At 44.5% G+C, this 21,222-nt stretch overlaps 1 protein-coding gene and 1 long non-coding RNA gene across 7 annotated transcripts in view; one reads left to right on the top strand and one right to left on the bottom strand.

Annotated features, from left to right (window-relative positions):
• LOC121815010 overlaps window positions 1–3,826 on the top strand; it is a 7,890-nt gene extending 4,064 nt beyond the window's left edge. Inside the window, exons 2-3 of the long non-coding RNA XR_006054730.1 lie at window positions 2,942–2,946; window positions 3,572–3,826. This is a non-coding gene — a long non-coding RNA (uncharacterized LOC121815010). The remainder of the gene's footprint in view (window positions 1–2,941; window positions 2,947–3,571) is intronic.
• LOC102311077 (dedicator of cytokinesis protein 3) overlaps window positions 1–21,222 on the bottom strand; it is a 248,746-nt gene that overhangs the window by 122,066 nt on the left and 105,458 nt on the right. For all 6 annotated transcript variants that reach the window (XM_014335696.2, XM_042223672.1, XM_042223671.1 and 3 more), the window contains exon 4: window positions 7,265–7,320. In XM_014335696.2, the coding sequence (XP_014191182.1) occupies window positions 7,265–7,320 (56 nt within the window). The remainder of the gene's footprint in view (window positions 1–7,264; window positions 7,321–21,222) is intronic.

Below are 21,222 nucleotides of genomic sequence, written 5' to 3'. Positions count from 1 at the left end.
GCAGAGTGGGTCCACACAGTGCAGAGTGGGTCCACACAGTGCAGAGTGGGTCCACACAGTGCAGAGTGGGTCCACACAGTGCAGAGTGGGTCCACGTGCGACCACATGCACCTACAACCAATGAGTCTCCAGCTAACAGGCAGGTGTGAAGGAAATCTGCAGAAACCAAGCAGGAAGATTCAAACTCTGAATTTTCATATCTGAAAGATAGCAGCACTGATCTCTGGAGCACCATGCTGCTGCTGCCAAATACAAAACTTGTGCAATGTATGAAATTATTTTCTTTTAATCATAAAAGTAATAAGAAACTAGTAAAACAAATGTATTTCTGTTTTTGGTGGAGCACAGATCGTCTCCTCGTATTAAACCTTCAAATGTAGAAGAAATGGTGCAAAAAGTGTACGTTTTACAGCATCTGTGTTTCTTTGTGAGGCTTCGGTGCTTTTCAGGAGCGTGCTACTGTTACTTTCAGCTGTTAATCATGAGGTTCAATATTAGAGAGAAAGTCTGGGTATACTGGACCTGTAGGGAAGAAAATGACATCTTCATCTAAATTATCAACCCAATAAAAATAAGAACCCTAACCCAGTTGGGAGTATATTGTATTTAATGACAGTTTATTGGTAGTTTTGACCGAGTTGGCAGCTCAGTTGTTTCTTTACACAAACTTGAAAGGAAGTGGAACTTGCCTGAAGTGTTTGAATTATTCTGCTTGTTAAACTTGTTGGAATAAAGGATTAAAAACGAGCCTGTAGAGCGTTTCACTGACCTGCTGCTCCCATCAGCCTGTTTGACTGTTTGCAGAGGGAGCCACACAAACTCCCAGCCTCAGATGCTTCAGTGCTTCTCAGGAACATTGTGCTGCTACCTTCTGCTATTGAACAGTCATTTTAATTCATTTGGACAAACTTTTTTTTCCATGTAGCAAAACCTCGCGTCAGTCCAGGTGGAGCCAAAATGCCAGAAAAGAACTGACCAAACGATCAGTTAAAAATCTGTCACTTCATAATCGATTCACATGCACTGTGCAGAAAACCTGATGAGAGTCGGGTCCTGGGGTCTGACTGAAGCTGCAAACAAACAGTAAGCAGGTGATCAGACTCACTGAGGAGCTCACACAGGCTCTACACAAAGTGTTCATTTAACTTCAGACATGAGCCTGATTTCATTCTTTTACGCCTGCAAGTGTTTTTTGGTTGTTAGGTTTCTTTGGTGCATTTTGCTGTTCAAGTCTTTTTGTACCGTTACTATAAATGTGTCGCGTGCACTTGTACAGTAGGTTTCTCTCTCCATGTGTAGTAATGAAGTGCAGGGTTGTGATAATTGTAAATGTCAGCTCTGAGAGCTTCCTGGCACAAACCTGCAGGCTGCTGCACACTGGTGGATCGACACGGGGACGCAGGCAGGCCGACTCCACAGGAACAAATTAAAATCCGCTAAACTCATTTGACCTCATGCTGCAGTTTTTACATAAGGATATTCAAATCTCCGTGCCGTCTCAAACACATGAGACATTAAAGATCACTGGCAGATTGTCTAGGATGCAGAGTGACTACGCTGATTCTCACCGGACAGTAAAAGTGGAAGTTTTGTGAAAAGAAGGTTCACTAAAGCTCAGAAGCATCTACTGTACAGATGTCCTGCTGCCTGCTTCATGCAGAGCAGAAACCTCCTTGGTGCTGTGAGCAGTGCTGGATGGTCAACTCTTTGTGGGAAAGCTTGCCTTGGAGATGGTCTGGAAGGATGGTGTTGAAGGCAGAGCTGAAGTCCACAAACAGGATCCTGGCGTAGGTTCCTGGGGAGTCCAGATGCTGCAGGATGAAGTGTAGGGCCATGTTGATGGCGTCATCTACAGACCTGTTGGCTCTGTATGCAAACTGCAGGGGGTCCAGGAGGGGGGCCGTGAGGGTCTTGAGATGGGAGAGAACTAGGCGCTCAAATGACTTCATGACCACAGATGTCAGAGCCACGGGTCTGTAGTCATTTAGTCCAGTGATCCTAGGTTTCTTGGGGACAGGGATTATGGTGGAGGACTTGAAGCAGGCAGGCACATGACATGCCTGCAGTGAGGAGTTGAAAATGCCAGAAAACACTGGGGCCAGCTCGTTTGCACAGTGTCTGAGGGTGGCAGGAGACACACCGTCTGGGCCGGGAGCTTTCCGAGCATTCAGACTCCTTAAACTGCTTCCTCACATCTGCTTCATGAATATGAAGAGTTGTGGTGGGAGGAGGTGGTGTGAAATCCTCTTTTGTGTGGGGTGAGGAGGCGGGTGTTGCAGGTGAAAGTTTGAAGGTGGTGATGGCTCTATGGAGGGGGGAGAGGTGGGGGAATGAGTGTCCAAAGTGCCTCTATTGTTGGGGTCGTTGGAGGTGTGAAGGCTGCCTGATGGCTCGTCAAAACGACAGTAGAAGTCGTTAAGGGTGTTGGCTAAGAGCAAGTCGTCAGTGGAGTGGGGGGTTTTAGGCTTGTAGTTGGTGATATTCCTAAAACCTTTCCACACAGAGGCCGAGTCATTCTCTGAGATCTGCTGCTGCATCTTCTCAGAGTGCTGATGTTTAGCAATGTCCACTTCTTTAGTGAACCTGTACTTGGCCTCTCTGTAGCAGTCCCTGTCTCCGCTTCTGAACGCCTTTCTCTTTTCCAGCCACAGCTTTTTGAGTTTAGGAGTAAACCAGGGTTTGTCATTGTTATAACTCACCCTGGTGCGTGATGGCACAATGCTGTCCTCACAGAAGTGGATATAGGAGGTGACAGTGTCCGTAAACTCGTCCAAGCTGTTAGAAGCAGCCTTCATTGTGTCCCAGTCTGTGGACTCCAAACACGTGCGAAGCTCCTCCACAGCCTCGTTGCTCCACAGTTTTTTGTCCTCACGACAGGTTTGGAGAGCTTCAGCCTCTGTCTGTACGCGGGGATTAGGTGGATCATGACGTGATCAGAAAGTCCGAGTGAAGCGCGGGGCACCGCACGATAGGCCCCGCTGATCGTGCTGTAACAGTGGTCTAATGTCCTCTCCTCTCTGGTCGGGCATTTAATATACTGCTTGTATTTGGGAAGCTCATGGCTCAGATTGGCTTTGTTAAAGTCCCCAAGAGCAATGATGAGAGAGTCCGGGAATGTCCGCTCCATGTGCAGTATCTGCTCCGCGAGTGCGCACTGAGCTGCCTGCGCATCTGCGTCTGGCGGGATGTAAACAGCGGCCAGGATGAATGAAGCAAACTCCCGCGGAGAATAAAACGGTTTGCAGTGAATGAAAAGGTATTCCAGAGAGGAAGAGCAGTGCTGAGCAATCACTGTTACATCTGTGCACCAGCCACTATTAATGTAGAAGCAGACACCTCCACCTTTGGTCTTACCAGAGAGAGAGGCCTGCCGGTCAGCGCGCAGCAGATGAAAGCCCTCCAGCTTGAGCGCGCTGTCCGGGATGTCCTCACAGAGCCACGTCTCCGTAAAACATAACACACAGGAGGAGGCAAAGTCTCTGTTCATGCTTCTCATCAGGGCCAGTTCGTCTGTCTTATTCCTGAGTGATCGTACATTAGAAAGGAAGATCCCAGGAAGAGCGGTTCGCAGTCCGCGTCTCCTCAAACGCACGAGTGCGCCGGCTCGCTTCCCTCTCTTTCGGCGTCTCGCTTTCCTGGTCAGGGTCAGCAGTAAATCTGCCGCAGATGCGACAAATATTGGAAATAAATCCACAGGCGTTGTAGTCCTGTAGTTAAGGAGCTCTTCTCTGGTGTACGAATATCCAGAGGAGTGCCCAGACACAGAAGAAATGCACAAAAACAAAACAAAAGTAACGCACTGAAGCACCAGGGCGACCATCCGCGGCGCCATGCATGTGAGGCTGGGAAAGAATGTCTCGGACTCCCGGACCATCAGCACTGGCTCCCCTCAGGGCTGTGTTCTTTCTCCTCTGCTCTTCTCCCTGTACACCAACTGCTGCACCTCCACCCACCAGTCTGTCAAGCTAATCAAGTTTGCAGATGACACCACCGTTATCGGACTCATCTCGGACGGGGATGAGTCTGCCTACAGGAGGGAGGTTGAACGTCTGGTGTCCTGGTGCAGCCACAACAACCTGGTGCTGAATGCCCAGAAGACAGTGGAGATTATTGTGGACTTCAGGAAGCACACAGCCCCACTCCCCCCCATCATCCTGACTGACACCCCCATCACCTCTGTGGACTCATTCCGCTTCCTGGGTACCACCATCACCCAGGACCTGAAGTGGGAGCCCACCATCACCTCCGTCATCAAGAAAGCCCAGCAGAGGATGTACTTCCTGAGGCAGCTGAAGAAATTCAACCTGCCAACACGGACGATGATGCAGTTCTACACTGCAATCATCGAGTCCATCCTCACCTCCTCCATCACCGTGTGGTACGCTGGAGCCACTATCAGGGACAAACAGAGACTGCAGCGTGTTGTGCGCTCTGCTGAGAAGGTGATTGGCTGCAGACTCCCATCTCTGCAGGACCTGTACACCTCCAGGACACTGCGGCGTGCAGCTCGGATCTCAGCTGACCCTTCTCACCCTGGACACAGTCTGTTTGACCTGCTCCCCTCAGGCAGGAGGCTCCGGTCCATTCGCACCAGAACCTCTCGCCATAAGAACAGTTTCTTCCCCTCTGCTGTTGGACACATGAACAATAACCACATGACTGTCCCCGCCACTAACACATGACCCTACGCTGTGTCAAACATCATTCCATGTTTGGCACTGATCACCACCTGCACTCATGTATATATCATGTATATATCTATCCACTTAGCACTTTTAATTCTTATTCTTATTTTTACATTTTTATGACAGTATGTTTCACTGAAGCACCGCAGCAATTTCCTAATGTTGTAAACCTGCTCAACATCTGGCAATAAACCCTTTCTGATTCTGATTCTGATTCTTTGTTCGTCACCTTTTACCCAGCAGACCAATCGCAGCGATCGAGCCCTGTTGGTGGGTGTACCACGTTACTGTGATCACATCCCGTTTTCTTTAATGCAGTAATGTAAAACATTGATGTACATAATTCAATAATTATATGAAGCTTACGCCTAAGTTATATGTCTGTCTTTTTTCCTGTTCTTTACATCACTTCCACTTTCCCACGCTCTCAAACGCAACACTTACATCATTACATTATGTCTCGGTCCTCATTGTCATTCTCTCTTTCAGGCTCTCATGTGTGCAACCAGCCTCCTCCCCATCTCCGCCTCCCCCGAATCACTCAGAGCTCCATCCAAGCCTCCATCTAAATCACCAGCGTCCTGATTCCAGGGGTCCCGTCCTAAATCCTGCCACCGCTGGGATCCCGTAATGACACGTTGGGTCATCGGGGTCTAATCACCAAATAGATTTTCTCTCACAGTAAATTTTGTTCCATTCTTCCAAACGTTCTCTCTGTGTTGTAATTACAGTAAAGGTTCAACACAGTCTGAACTACCACAGTGCTCGTGAACTGAGAAGAAACATCAGTGAGTTAGAATAAGTGCAGCAGGGAGCAGGTGGTGCTCAGGGAGCTCCAGCAAGAAAACTTAGAGTTGAAGTTGGCTCAACACGAGCTGATGTAATGCCGAGCTGACCAATCAAGTGCATGCACGGTCCAGCGTATCATCCCTGAGGTAAAACATGAAGTACTAGCTTTATTCTGTTTGTCAGTACGGATTTTAATTGGTACCTGAAGCAACACGCCTCCACCTACACCACCCCTTGAGTGTCTGTAACTCATACTGAACATGGCTCATTTGTTTGTAGAGTGAAGACACACACAGTGTAATTCTCTTATTCCCTCACACACACCCACGTGCACATCGAAAGCTCTGCTGCTTTAAGACCCACTTGATCAACAGTCTTTAATTATGTTTGTCATCATGCAGCAGCCTCCATCTTCCTTCAGTAAAATACACCAACTCTCCGTCTCTGCCCCGGGGGCCTACTTGAAACTCTAAAAGATTCACTAATTCCAATTAATTTACTCTCTGCCTTTAATTAAAAAACTCTTATGCAAATCGCGACACGCTCTGTAACGCTGATTAATCTGAATTTTGGAGGGTTTTGTTTTGTTTTGGGTTTTTTTAAAGCTTTTCCAAATAATTATGCTAATGTATTAAAATATGTACAGTTGAACTTGGAAGGAAATGAGAAAAAAGGAGGTTTATACCTTATTTAGAAAGAATGAGTCTCAAAACAACTGATCCCAACAGAAAAGCAGATTTCATCAAATTACCTCCTAAACAGTTTTAGCTGCAGAAGAAGAAAAATGCCTCCCAGCACTGCGGATATAAAATATACCCGACTGTGGCATCATCCCACATTCGGTACACGAGGGCGACTCAAATCGGATCAGATCTGGAGTGACTAAAAGATGATGACATACAGTATGGTGCGAAAGGCTTTTGGCATGTTCGATGATTGTTATCTCACAACACCATCAGGAAGGAGTCTGATCGGCCCCCAAACTCACAGCGATCTAAACATGCAGCCAGACTCACAAAGACTGTTCTTCAGCTGAAAGCAGAGCAGCAAGTCCTGCAGCAGGAAGCAGGGCGCCAAAGAGCCCAGATCAACATCTCAGGCTCAGTCCAGGATCATACAAGCAGAAGACTCGGACTGAGTCCACCGAAAAACTGTGGCAACTTCTCCAAGATGTTAACCTCATTAGTACCTTGAAAACAAGTGCAGAGCTGGTGCTCTTAAAAGCAAAACTGGGTTTCCCACAGATGATTGCAGTGGCTCACCGTGTGCATGTGTGTGCTGCAAACCACGCCACATGTGCAGGTGGTACGAATAATACACTTTTTCTCTACTTTATGACAAAAAACAGACTCGATCGTTTTGGCCTGCAGGTATTAGCTGCCACGTGTGCAGCTTTCATTAGTGAGTCAGACAATGAGGAAACTTTGCATTTATTTTAAAAGCCTGTGGAAGTGACTGGAACAAATGCAGGGCTGACTGAATACGTTTGGCAGTATAACGTATTGTCACTCTCAGCAGAGGCTGTTAGCGACGCTCGGTCCGTGAAGCTCTGGTTAAAATCCTCTTCAGACAGAAAAGAGACACTAATGACTGAATGAGTAACAGGAGAGAAAGAAAGGCTCAGAGGACAATAAATGCTTTTTGCTGTTTTTATGTTCAACACGACTGCTTTCAGCCCTCAAACTGAAACATGATGCTGGAGTCAGTGAGGGTGTTAAATTCATCGAAAGCGTGAGTCTAACCGAGCCTGAGGTTTCACTCAGTGTAGTGTCGCAGGTTTACACACTTACCCTCTGTTGGTGACGATGGCCTTCTTCAAGTGAACGTAGCTGGCAGGAAAAACTCCCTGGAGAGACACAGACAGAAAACATAACAGAGAAGAAAGATAATTAATCACCGTCTACTTCCCATCCAATAACACCGAGAGACAGATCACGAAAAAGACATGCAGAGTAAAGACTATCCTCTGTGTGCAGCAGCGAGACGCTCCTCAATCATTCATGTACAATAATAAGTTATAACGGAGGCTGATGGCAGGCTAGGCAGGTCGCTTCTTGTCTTTGATTGGAGATCTTCCAGTGAGGAGAAATACATGCTGCCTTTGCCATCAGAACGTCATGACAGCGTGACCTGACAGAAAATGACAGCGAATCACATTTTTGCACAGATTTGGCCTTTTAAAGGCACGTGGTCCTAAACGTCTGTGAAGGTTCTCAGTCATCCAGGTCATCGTAGTCTAAGGAGCTTGGAAAGAAAAGCGTCTGGACTTGTTTGAGTCTCATGCGAAGACAGCTTGAAGACAGCTCATGTGATTAGGTAGAGGATCATCAGGGGGTCCTTTTGTCCCTCTTTGGGGGGAAACTCCCACTAGGTTTATATCTGGGACTCTCCACCATTTGACCTTAGAACTGAAGAAGCTTCTCAGATGAGAGGTGAAACGTCTTCAAGCAACTCAAATAAGTCCAGACGCTTTTCTTTCCTTGGTCCTAAACGTTTGATCAGCTGTAAAACAGCCCGCTTCAGTTTAAGGTTGTTTTCAATGAATTGCATGTTGAAATTTTCTGCGTGTTGAAGCTCAACTTGGAACCTTGTTAAGATCCAACTATGCAAAATATGATTTTCAGGTGATCATAAACTTTTGGTCGGGGCTGTACAATATAAGTCTATAATGAAGAAGGACTCTACAGGGTCTGAGGAAGGGTGGGGTTTATACAGGAAACATTGGGTCCCGCTGTCTCCACCTGTTCTGATGTGATGGGCATAAAATGAACTGCTTGGACTTGCAGCTGTTTCAACTGTGTTAAAGTCCAGTAAAGATCACACTGCAAAGAGATTACATTCATCCAGTGACGTTCCCGGGGCAACACTGATTGGACCAATCAGCTTAAACTCTGATCATTTTGTTATGGTTTTGGGAGGGAGTTGATTTTTAAATTTATTTTATTTTTTGTTGTTGTTGTTCTCTGTGCGTGGGCTGTTGTTGGTTTTTTTTGTTTTTCTTCCTTTTTTCCTTTTTTTTTTTCTTTCTTTTTTCGTGTTTTTTTGTTATCATCTGAATTTTAATGGCCTAATTTGTTTTGATATATGTCTTTATATCGGTTGGTACTTGCTGTATTGGGCCTGATATGTCAAATTACATGTGCAAAACTTTAGAAATAAAGAGGGAGAAAAAAAAGCAAAAAAAACCTCTGTTCCAAACAAATCAGGCTGAGATCATTTTAGCTGGAATAAGACAAAACCAGCAGGCATGAAAGGCAACCAGTGAGTGTCCCACGAGAGATTTCAGTACATTCAATTTATTGTCTTTAAATTTTAAATTATTATTATTTGTTTTATATTACTTTTATTCGTTTTCAGCTTTGTGCTCTACCTCTGGGGTTAAATTCTCGGGCTGTTTTTCACACTATGTGACATATCGAGTCACTAGAGGCCCTGAACTGATATGAAGCACATATTAAATTCCTATTCCCTTCTTTTCAGGGTGCAGCTTTAAGATTAGAAAAGAGAAGATAAGAAGTTAGACCATTAAATTATTTGACATATTTATTGGCTTTTGATTGATATTGTTCAGAGTTCTGCGTCTCAGAGCCGGCTGTACCCCCTCACCGAACCCTGACGTGCACAGTGTGCACCACTACTGTTTCACCGTTGAACCAAGGGCAGGTGAAGCATCTTCAGCCTTTCTGTGGAGGTTTTTCAGCAATCTTCAAGAAGTTGTGCCCTCTTTCCTTTTCTGCATCTGTGGCCATAGCAACTAAAACCCAACATTTTCTAGGAAAACAAGCTTCTGCATGCTTGACTTCCCAAAGTGGTTAAAGCACTAAAAATTCACATTTCTAAGTGAAATATTGAGGCCTTCGACACAATTATGAGAGAATCATCATTTAAAACGGCTGGCATCAATTATAAAGACAGGTTACACAAGGCAAGGCCCAATCTTTCCTGGGCCCACAAAGAAGGCGAGTGCCATGCACGGCAGCTGATCAGTTTATTGTGTGAAGCTTGGCCTAATGGATGGAAACCATGCTGTTCTGGAGCATAGTGACGTGCACGCTGGTTCTTGGTTCAGTTCCATCACTAACTCAGTTGACTGTCAGTGATGGAGTTATTGTTGCTGCTGTAGCTGCGTAGGCATGGAAAGAAACTATATCTGTATAGTTGCTTAATCTGACGCAGTTGCATGAAACAGGCATAACAGATATACAGGCCTATCCTCCAGCAACATTTCTGCTTTTTCAACCTGAACCACAGCTTCTTCCTAGACTGACCAAGTAGTTTTGGCACCTCCAGTAAATCTAATGAGTGAGTAAAGCAAAACAGAACCTCTTGAATAAAGGACTGTTGTCCTCTAGTATTTCAGGTTGGTTTGCTACAGCACCAGTGTGAAGCCAGTGTTGGAAATCTGGTGCATGGCTTTGCACCTTGCAGCTTTGCATTGTCAGAATACAGAATCTGATTTGTATAAAAACTCATTCTTCATCTTCAGTAGCCTCAGATTCATCTTCTGTCTTCATCAAGACCACGACAAACCCGCTGCCTATGCTGCAGCGCAGTTGCAGGGTAACAGCATGCGTGCATGTTATATGATGCCGATTTCCAGCTTTAGTCTGCGGGTGACTTCATTTTTCAAGTGTACAAGTAAGCTTCACTTTTTGCAGCGGCGGTGCCGTCTCTTTGAAAGGAAGCTGCTGTGGACGCTCGAGGCTCCCCCATTTTAGTTTTACAAGCTCGAAATGCTGCTTACAGTATTCTCCTATTCTTCTGCAAATGTGGAAGTAATGAGGTATTTTGTGTCACAAAATCTTTATGTCTCCAGTGACTGGGGAACATTTTTATGTAAATTGCAAGTGTGGAAAAAAACTGTTTAATTTACAAAGTGTGGCTGGAGCTGCAGCAGTCTACTGAGGGAAGGCTTCACACTGTGGGGATTTCATTCATATTCAGCTACATGTTTTAATGGGGAAAGAGCAGAGAAGAAGGAGAGCAGAGTCTATCTGAGGAATGGAAGTGTTCATGCCAGTTTGTGTTTGGCTGTTTTGTTCTTAAGCATCCTGGTGTACATGTATATATGCATGTGGGTTTGTATCCTGTTTATGCACTTCTTCCCTTGTCCGCCAGCCTGCATGCTGATGCAGAAATTCTATGTTAGGTATTAGCGTAGAAGCCAAGATGTCAGCTCCTGTGTGTGTGCAGGTCTGTGCCTTATGTGCACTCGGAAAATGAGGCTTCCGGCAGTCGGGAAAGAAAGCAGCCCTCTGCTATCATGCATAATAACCCTGCTGTCTCTTAGCTAGCACTTTAGCTGCTTGTTCTTTCAACAGAGATGGATTCTGCTACAGCTGTCAAAAGACCTTTTAGGTCAAATATCACATAGAAAAACACGGCGGACCAGATTCAAGTCTAAATATGTTTCTGAGGGTGTTACAGAGAGAGAGGGAGAAACCTATAAAATCAGGAAGAAATGAGAATAACAGGGCTGTAGACGAATAGAGTAACTGTTGGCAGCCATGCATGTGACAGGAGCAGGTCAGAGGTGCTGGTCCGGCCTCCCGGGACTCGCTCAATTACTTGTCTGCCCAGGGCCATAAACACTAAATGTGCTCTTCACAGTCGCACCGCCTCACAGCTCTGCTCCGCCGCTGCTCATTTAAAAGCCACAGCACTCGGTAGCTGCTGTCACCACGCTGTTTAAGGTGATTCATCGCTTTAACCTTTGGATAACATTTACACAAGTATTGCACATTCTGTATTTGAACATGAGTTACAGTAGACCTGCTCAGGTTTTCCTTATTTCCTGTCATATATACTGTAACTGTGTTACTGTACTGAATGCAGTAATCAGATTACAGCTACAATTATGTCATTGCAGAGGTTCTTCAGTTACCTCCATGCCGGGCGGATAGAAAGAAAAATAATTATTTCTTTCTGCGTCTTGACGGTAAAGTCAGCTGATTTCAGTTTGTGTTGCTCTAAAGTGTCTTTGTGCTGTTTTCAAGCTTTGCTTTGTGTGTTTATATGTGAAACCTGATGTAATAAATCCTTTGTAATAAAGGAGAAAATGTGACAGCGACTGACTGAACCCGCTCAGATGTGGACCTCTGCCAGCGTCAGCAGCATTTCATCACCTGTGCTGAGGTCAGCTCTCTGTTCGCTGTCTCACCTTCACATAACGCTCATGATGCTAAACCGAAAACTCCCATGTTTGTGCCCCACTTTGATGTGACAGTAAACCAACGGGATGGAAACACCAGACATGCATCGGGAAGGATGAAGCACACGTGCACACACGGACTCACACGAGGCCTTCGAGCTCGGTATCATCAGAGGAGAACCTGAGGTGTTCTGAAGGCACTGACCTGTTAACAGCCATTCACTGTCACAGCTAACTAGGCAGAGACAGCAACAAGCTTTTCTCTGTGTGTGTGTGTGTGTGTGTGTGTGTGTGTGTGTGTGTGTGTGTGTGGCCCAGTGTCAAAGTGTTGTCCTTAATTTAGCTGATGGCGCTGAAGCACCGGTCCACTTATAAAGGTCATCTTGTTACAGAGACAGAAAGAAAAAGAGACAGACGAGACGAGAAGTGTTAAAAATAAGAGAATGCAAAGACAGACGATCAGTGAGGGAGACGAGAGGATAATAAGGAAACGGAGGCACAGAGACGAGCAACAGGGGGAACGCAAGGACGGCGAGCGAGGCTGCAGGAAAAATGTCATCCTCTCAAAAATAACACAGCACGCCTCCGGCCCAAATACTGTACGTCACCTCGCGTTAACCCGTGCTCTGAGTGCCTTCCAGAGGCCAATAGGACACGAGGAATCTGAAACATCAGGTATAAGAAACTGAAAGAAAGGGAAACAGCGGACGACTGCGCAGACATCAGACATGATCACCTTCCTTCACAGAAATTTACTGCTCAGCCACACAGGAGCCAATTCTGTGCTTCCCACCGATGTCCAGGAGACAAATCCGAGCAAATACAAATAATGGTTGATTATCCTAAACAGCACAAGCACCACGGTGCTCTATTGTCCATATTTGTGTGTGCAATTGTGTGTAAATGTGCATGTTTATGCAAACAATGTTGGCTTATATCCCCATTTATACAAGCGTGTACAACGAGGCTTATTTACGAGGCAGCTCAAGACGTTCTGCGTGAAAAATAACTTGGATGTGACACATTTAATTTCATGGTTTCTTACTTATATATGATTTAGCCTTGCTCAAGTGCTTCCATCTCACTGACGATTTAAAAAGAGCTCATGTGAGCGTTCGTGTCATAAAGTTTAGCTGGTTCACAGCAGTGTGATTTAGCCCTTCTTTTTTTAACTTGGCAAGAAAAACTGTAACTTTCTGCTAACACAAATTTACTCCACTAAAGAAAAGCACGTTTAAAGCTTCTTACAAATGAGAAAAAAGGTGCACAAAACATTTATAGTTCCATGTTTCTTCGTGTGCTTCTAACTGAAACGAGGTCTGCACGAGGTCGGAAACAGCAGAGACTGCAGACATCAAGCTTAAATAAAGTCAGAGAGACGGGAACCAGAAGTCAGTCGTGTCTCTAAAGTTTAATATGGGTTTTTCTTTTTACTGCTGCTGTAAATTATTCAGCATCTCGCCATCTACAACACTCGATCCTCCTTTCCTAATGGACAGCCTGACTTCTCAGACTTTCATTGTAAAACAGTTTGAACCTCCTTCATGCTCTCTGCTCAGAACACTGACGGATGCTCTTGTTAAGCCATGTATGTGTTTAAAGTGAGCGACTGAAACGCTGTGTGGACTAGAGGAGCTAGAAAGTAATATCCTCTCTACATCTAAACGATTTGAAGGTAGGCCTCTTTCTCTCCCTCGAGCTTGACTTCCACTGAGACCACTTCTTTTGAGCGAACAGCAGAGGGATCAGCTGAAGGTCCAGATGTATGTCTCAGGTCCTGTTTTTAGGCCTGACATGCCAACACTTGTCCAGTTTCCTCAGATTGTTTTAAGCAGCCGCTGGACAACATGCAGAGATGTGCCCAGTTAACTAACAGCTCTTTGGGAATCACCTGGTTAGCGCAAAAACATTATTTTGTGTCAAACTGTGTAATCTTTAGTATTTTTAACAGATTCAAACAAAGAAATTAGAACAAATGATGTTTTTGTGACCGGCTGATGGTAACAACGTGCCTAAAGATACAATTTAAAACTGCCTGTTATGCGTAGACACATCATCGGTTCGGTGATGAAGCTGAACAAACTCAAACAAGCATCCCTCTGAAAATGATCAGGTACAAAGAAATGAGTGAAAAACAGCCAACGTCCAAAGAAAAACTTTGCAAGACCTTCAGAAAGGCTGCAGAAGAGTTGCAAGACAGTTGGGATCATGGAAGCTCGAAACCTTTGCACAGACTGTACGTCTTTTGTCCGGATGCTGTCCAGGACAAAACAAGAAAACAACAAAGACTGAAAGATGTTTCTGACCTTATTCTCTTGGTTGTGCCAGAAACTTCTGCTCTGTTTCCATATTTCTGTGCAAACTTTAAAGAGCACACAAAGAAAAGTCTCATTCATTTTCCTCGGGGTGCAAACTTCTAACAACAAACAGCAGACTTGTAAAACTTTTAATCAAAGGTTGCTTCTCAAAAGATGAGCAACTTTACACCAAACTAACACATCCATAGGCTGAAAAGAGTTGGAGCAAATGCACAGACTGGTACAAACTCCCGGACCGTACCCAGCAGTGACCTCTGCTGATGTTTGCTCTTAATAAAACAGTCTGGGCCTAACATTATCCCTCCAGACTCTCCTCTGCAGCTTTTCTTTCTCTTTGTTAGACTGCTAAATAATTGATGGTCTTTGTAACTGTGCTGCTGACCAGCGGTGAAAGCGCTCTGGGTCATAAATGTTTTAATTCTGCAGGTGTGGAAGCAGGCAGCTCCCTCTCCTCTTCCTCGCTTCCCAGCCAAAAAAGATGCTGACGCATCATCTCTGCCTGAGATGAGATTACTTTGTGGCGTCCGCATTAAGGAAAATTGGGTGAAAATATCCTGAGACAACCGGAGGAACAGACGAACTGTTCAACACCTCTTTACTACAATCAGACTTTATAAATGGAATTTCAATTTGTGCCAAAGGAGCTGTAAGAGGTGAAGATCATTCAGGGTCAGCTCACCTCTGAAGGTGGAGACGCAGCAGTATGGAAACACACTATATTGGTGTCTACGCTCCAGCCAAGCTGTTAGAAAGTGATGAATCACCAGTTTCATTCACTAACGTCGCTGCCTTAACACTCTTAATGTTGGTCCTTCTTAAATCACACACAAGTAAAACCTGTAGGAGGAAAATGGAGGACAGCATGGAGAGCTGCTCTCGGCTTTTTTCTGAATGTTTTAACCAGATATTTGTATAAATCAAAGATAATTAACTTGTAATGTACTGACTATCACAGACTTTCTGTATTGTAGTTGTAATCTTAGTCATGGTCAGTCTGTTGTGTCATCATAACTCTCACTCTCACACAGTCTCTAACATTTTATGTGAGATTAGAATCGCACAGCTCGTGTTTCTGTCGCTCCTGTGGCGTCAGGTTCATTTGTGTCTCCAGGTGTTTCCACTTCCCTCGTTCCCTCCTGTGTATTTGAGTCCTCTGTGTCCGTCTGTTCCTGGTCGGGTCGTCTGTTGTGGTCGTACAGGGTTATAACTGTCTTCATAGTCAGAGCTTTATCCAGTTTAGGTTTCAGTTTAGTTTCGCCCTTGTTTCACTTCACCTTGTTCTTCAGTTTTTTGTATCAGCCACAATAAAGGTTCACTTATTGTTAAACCTTCGTCGGTTTCTCCTGTCTCTGCGTTTGGGTCTGTTCCATAAATACATCTGTGTTTCCCGCCGTGACATAAACAAGTAAAGCTCGTCCTTCCCGACATTTCAAAATTGTAACTTTACGACACCACGGAGAACAAACTTTACTGTTTATTGTTACAGTTTAATTTTGACTGTTGTTTTCAGGGTTGATCCTGAGGTGGCAGACATGTCGGGCCTCTTCCTCGTCACCTGATGATGACGCAGCAGCCCGGCTCAGCTGAAGTTTATCTGAAGCTAAACTTCAGCCTTCACAGCTGTGACATTTACGGTTTCAGGTGTTTTTACCAGCAAACTGTTTTTATGAGGTTTCTTTTTTCAGTTTTTTCTTTTTCCAGACTTTCTGTAGGTCTGTCTGATTATGATGATGTCATCAATTTGTACATAACTGTAATGTGATTAAAATGCGCTTCATCGGTTAGACCAAAGGTCCCAAAATATGTACCAAAGAAAACTGCAGACCCTGGTTGTGTCCTAGCACAGAGATATATAAGAACAACGTGATAATATAAGGCGATGCAGTTTAGGTTATTAAGGTTATATTTATATATATTCTTTCTTACAAACATGCCAAGCTTTAGCTCTTCGTGTCAAAAAGCTCTTGATACTAAATTAAAATATTTCCAAAATATATTAACTTCACTCAGTGCAACTAAAAGGAAGGCTGAAATATTCCACATTAATCAGGTTACATTTACTCTCGGTGTTGATGGGTTTAAGAAGCCACAGAGCCTGAAATGAGCTCAGATATCTGAGAGTCTGCACACAACACCCACTGAAAGAGCTTCTACAAGTCAGAGCTACATGCGAGAGACACTCGTGAAGACACTCGTAGTTCAGCGGTTGAAGCACTCAGTGTGAAAGGAATGAGTGCAGCATGAAGCGAAAGCAAGTCCTTACTGCTCCGTGCAAACTGAGCAGTGGGTGGTGAACATATATTAATAAAACACTTTAAAAGTCGACATATTGAGTTTGAAGCACCTGTGAACTTGCACCGCAGTCAGCCGAGCGCGCCGCTACGAAGCGCTGCAAAAGTTCATGTCGGAGCTGAAAACATTAGCACTCTGCAGCATTCTTAATGTACCGGTTTCAACTTTTTAGCTCATTTAGCACACTCATCTCAACACGACCTCTTAGCATCAGTGGGTGAGAGGATGCTCCTGGATCATCAGTTGCACAGGGAATGTTTTTACACGGTTAAAATACTTTTTAAGATCCTTCTTTTTGTTTCATCTCAGCCGGTCCTTTGCTCTCTTGGACATTTTTCTCTTCCTCGTTCTTTTCGTGCCATCATACAGGACACACTCTCTGTCTTTTGTTTCCAGCTCACTGCTCTGCTGCTGTACACCAATTACAGTCTCTTTTGTTTCATTCTTATCACACCTGCCGATGAGCTTCGGATAATCCGCGTTTCATTGTCTTCCAGTCATTTCTGCAACAATCTGAAAGCTAGAAAAGACTCTGCAGCTGTGATTCACTCTCCTGCCTCCTCTATTGTCCTGAGCGAGTTTATCTTCTAAACTTAACCCTAACACACCCATATATTCAGTCCTATTATGAGCCCCTGTGTTGCATCAGGCCCCTTTTCAAGATCCCAAGAGGAAAAGAGAAAAAAAGGAGGATGGTGCAATTCCCACACTGAGCTCCGTGCAGCATCATAAAGCACGCTGGTCTATAATTTCACACAGCAGCTCTGATAGGCTCGGATGATAAAATAACAGTGATTACATCACAATTGCAGAACTGTACATCTACCGCCATTGTTGTTACTTGATTCTTGAACAATGAATGTCTTTCTAAATATTCTGAGGAGGAGAGATTTCCACTGCAGCGAGTCGGTGCGACGAGCTTCAGGAAAGTGAGAGTCTCTCGCTCTCTCTCTCTTTATGTAAGACTGTTTAAACCGTGCAGGTCGTCCTGATTGGATTCAAATTCCGACTCACGGTTGATATTTTAGGAAGACGGTCGCATCTAGCTTTACTTGGCGGTTATGTCACCTGACAGCAAGGTACAAAAGAAGCACAAGGTCTGAGTGCCAATAAACAAACACATCAGTTTTCCACCTTCCTGCTGCTTTTCATCACATTTCAGTTGCAGTCGCTGCGTTTTGACTGAAACGTCTCCAGGCAATGTTTCTCTCAGCCCACTCTGACTCAGACGAGCTCTTCAAGGCGAGTTTCTATTCACTGGGCAAATTACATTAACTGGCCCAGTGTGATCAATCAACTACAAACCAAAGCTGATTAGAAAACATCACATCTGTAACGAAAGAGGAACAGCTCGCCTCGCCCTCAGCCCGAGCGCTCATTTATTCACACTCTACATCTCTCCTGTGATATCGTCATTGGATAACACCAGGTCTGTCTTACATTTGTCGACTGGATGATTACACGTTCACAGGCACCGGTGTAAACACAGGCTTCCACAGAGAGTGTGGAGTGTTGTTGGTGCTGCAGCTTCAGGGCCCGTTTTTGTTGCAGTGCAGCGAGCCGGCAAAGACAGCTCTGACCGTTTGATATTTTCCTGACCTTGAAATCCGCCTTGAGCATCTGCGTGGTATTTTGGTGCCCAGCACGAAGGGCAGGGTGCAGCGCTGGGAGGAGAAGTCCAAACAGGTGCAAGGTTGGTTCAAATGAAGAGGCACAAAGCTGTTGGTATTTTGGTGGAAAAATCCATCTGAGACTACGCGGGCGAGTCAACCTGCTAAACTAAAAAGTAAATAATGCATTTTAAGTGAATCCCTTGACAGCAGGCAGGATTTAAACTGCATCAGTATACCGCAGTTCTAGCTCGAACATCAGAAAACGGATCGATCTAGAAATCGTGCAGCTGCTTTATATTTTTCTCTCACTTCATTAGATCTTTGCAGCTAAATCTAAATATGAGTATATGTTGTAAGGAGCAGTTTGCCACGTTGGCACAGTCATTTACTGCATTTAACCTTTATGAAATCACACACCGGCAGACGTCACTGTGTGGAGATATCATCTGAATTTCAGGAGCGGACCACTCCTCCTTCACGCCCCCGCCGGCCTCAAGCTATAAAAGCCCCCCTTCACCAATACCTGCTGTTCTCATTTTCATGCCCCACCCTCCCCCCATTTCCCCTCTCTTCTCCTCTTCTCTTTTCCTTTCCTTCATTCATCTCTCGTTAGTACATGAGGATCTGCTGGCCCGGGAGCTTCCCCAAACCGCAGCACCATTTCACACTTCCTCGTCCCTCATCGGCCATCGTTACTGAGGATGTGGTCCCAGCTAGTGAAACGATGGGCTTTTACGGCGGATAATCCTGTGTGTCATTGCCTCCTTTGCAAATTTCATTTTAGGAAAAGTGGAATTTTATGTTTGTTCTCATAAGGGCGGATGCTGCCGTGTCACATTTTACGGTATGAAGTGAGATACAGAGGAATTAAAGCAGAAACAGCTCGCACTGGTGCAGTCATAAAAACAGCTCCATCAACATTTATGACTTAATTTTGTACCAATCGTACAAGCCGAATAAAGCTGGCACCCTCTGCCTCTGGGATCAGCTCCGAGGCGCAGAAATTCCCAAAGCAGCGTTTTCCTGGTGGCTGCGCTGTTGTCGGTGCTGCATCTCTGCGCCTGTCCCAACTGTTTTGGAGTCCACATCATGCTGTGGTGCTGTTTTTAAAAAATGCCTTTAATAGCTTTTTTTCTGGATTTTTGGTTTCAACTTCTATTTAATAAAAAAATGAAGACTGTTCACTTCCTTGTTCCTGCGTCTCCCGCTGAACCATGCTAACTGATGTAGTTGAGGACGATGTGCTGGGCCAGCCTGTGTGTTCAGTCTTCAGTGCGCTGCACTCTTGAACTTAACACGTGACAATGAAGCTTCAACAAAGCCGAACCCTTAAACTTTCAGGACTCGCTGTGTGCAACGACTTCGCTCTCTCAGAGAGAAACAATCATGACGAGTGACTGAGTCCAAAACATCTGCCATCATCTGCCATCATCTTTGCTCAGAGTTATCAGAGATACAAAGGACAGAAAATGATCATGCATGTGGCAGGAACGAGAGAGCAAGATGTGCAACGTGTTTTACTGATATTTAATGTTTAATCTTCTTCCCTCGATTTAAAAGCATCACAATGAAACTTTTCCAATAGGGAAAGTTTGATGACCTTAAAAACTGTTTAATTTAGGTCAATTTAATAATTTATTAAGCTGAAAGGAGTGACTGAATATGAATGTGAGCACCAGCCTGAGATTCTTTGGTTTTTAAACCAGGTCAAATGTCAACATCTGGACAAAGATGTGTCCTGAGTTCACAGACACAGTTTCTCGTTGTTTTTCTGACTTCACTTGAAAGATGACTCTGACTGTTTCTCTCTAACACAAGCAGAGACCAGCAGCAGCTCCAGACAGTGAAGGAGCATATATATTTGGACTGTGCCAGGTGTAATCTCCCCGCACTGAGAATCCTTCTATGTCTGCTGATTTCGGCTGCAGCGAGGAGCTCTGCATCTCCGTCTTCTCTCTGTTTTTTATCCTGCAGCTGCTCAGTAACTCTGGCCTAATGCTCTGAAGATTAAAGGTCAGCTAAATCCACAGAGGCCCACAGAGTTCCCACCTGCTGCATACAGTGTAAAACACTGTGGTGTAAAGATCACAGAAATATTAAAGACAGCAGTGTCACTGCATTTTTCCACACTGACAGAACTTCCCGTGATATTTTACATGTTTGGTATGACAAAAAGATCACGTGACATGTGAGACGTTACACACTGCATCAGGTTCACTCAGCAGTCCTGCAGTGTAATAAGTGCAGGCTGCAGTGACGGCCTCTGCTTCCCATCATGCCTCTGATGGACTGAGCAGTCTGTTTAGATTTTCTGTTCCTTTTGCTTGATGTTTGAATCGTATCTGAACTGAAGTGTGGCTGAATTACATTTACAGAAGTTCTTGTTTTTAATATTATGGATCCTTTTTCACTTTCCGTGACTTTTACTGTGATGAGCACTGATGCTAATAACTACTGGCTGACTGAAAAATCTCCAAATTATGAATCATATTTAATCTTGCACATACTGAAGAGATAATCTGTGTAAAACCAAAGAAGTCAAAATGCTGTCTGCATTAAAAATGCATAAATGTATTTATTTTAAACTGTGTGCCTTGAAAGCAGAGTATAGAAGCATCGGAGATATCAAGCACAGCTCAGACTTCTTAAAGAATATTATAAATATATTTGTATATGATTTATTTAAAATGTTTGTCTGGCACACAGAGTGCTGTCATTCTTTGAAGTGGATGCTGACGAACCAAACAAGCTCCAAAGCTCACCAACATTTTGAAGATGAGAGTGTACAATGACCGCGACTGTCCTCATTGACACGTTTTGGATTGTTGCAGAGAGCAGCAGAGGGCAGAACATGAGAGCAGAGAGTCAAACTGAGCTGTTTTTAAATTCATGACCAGCCTGATGCACAGCGAGCGCAGGCCCAGAAGCCTCTCCCACTGTCAGTGTGTGTTTGGGTTCTTTTTCCCCTGAAACTCTATCTTGATTGCTTTAATCTCTGCTGTGAAGGGTGACCGGACACACACACACTCGCTGTGTTTTCATATCATCATATCATTTCATATCAACATCTTATTGACAGAATGCTTTCTCCAGCCCCTGACCCTAAACCTAACCATAACCTAACTGTAACCCTGACACTAAAACCACATTTTGAGTCTCAAAAATGGCATTCAGACATCATGAGGACGGGTTTTGTGCTCGCCACACAGTACAAGAAACATATACCAATTATGTGGTCCCTGAAACTACGACACCTACAACCAAACTTACACACACACACAAGTCAATAGAGTCGACTGAGTAGTATGGGACTTCAGGGAAATGTACAGTAATATCCTGAAAATGGTGAATTCAGTACTTTTGTAACCCTCCTT

Source organism: Haplochromis burtoni, unplaced genomic scaffold (assembly GCF_018398535.1).
Source record: "Haplochromis burtoni strain Fernald_Lab_line unplaced genomic scaffold, NCSU_Asbu1 Contig_117, whole genome shotgun sequence".
In the NCBI taxonomy this organism is placed as follows: Eukaryota; Metazoa; Chordata; class Actinopteri; order Cichliformes; family Cichlidae; genus Haplochromis; species Haplochromis burtoni.
Note: the sequence above shows the minus strand (reverse complement) of the source record. Positions and strands in the feature narration are given on the sequence as shown.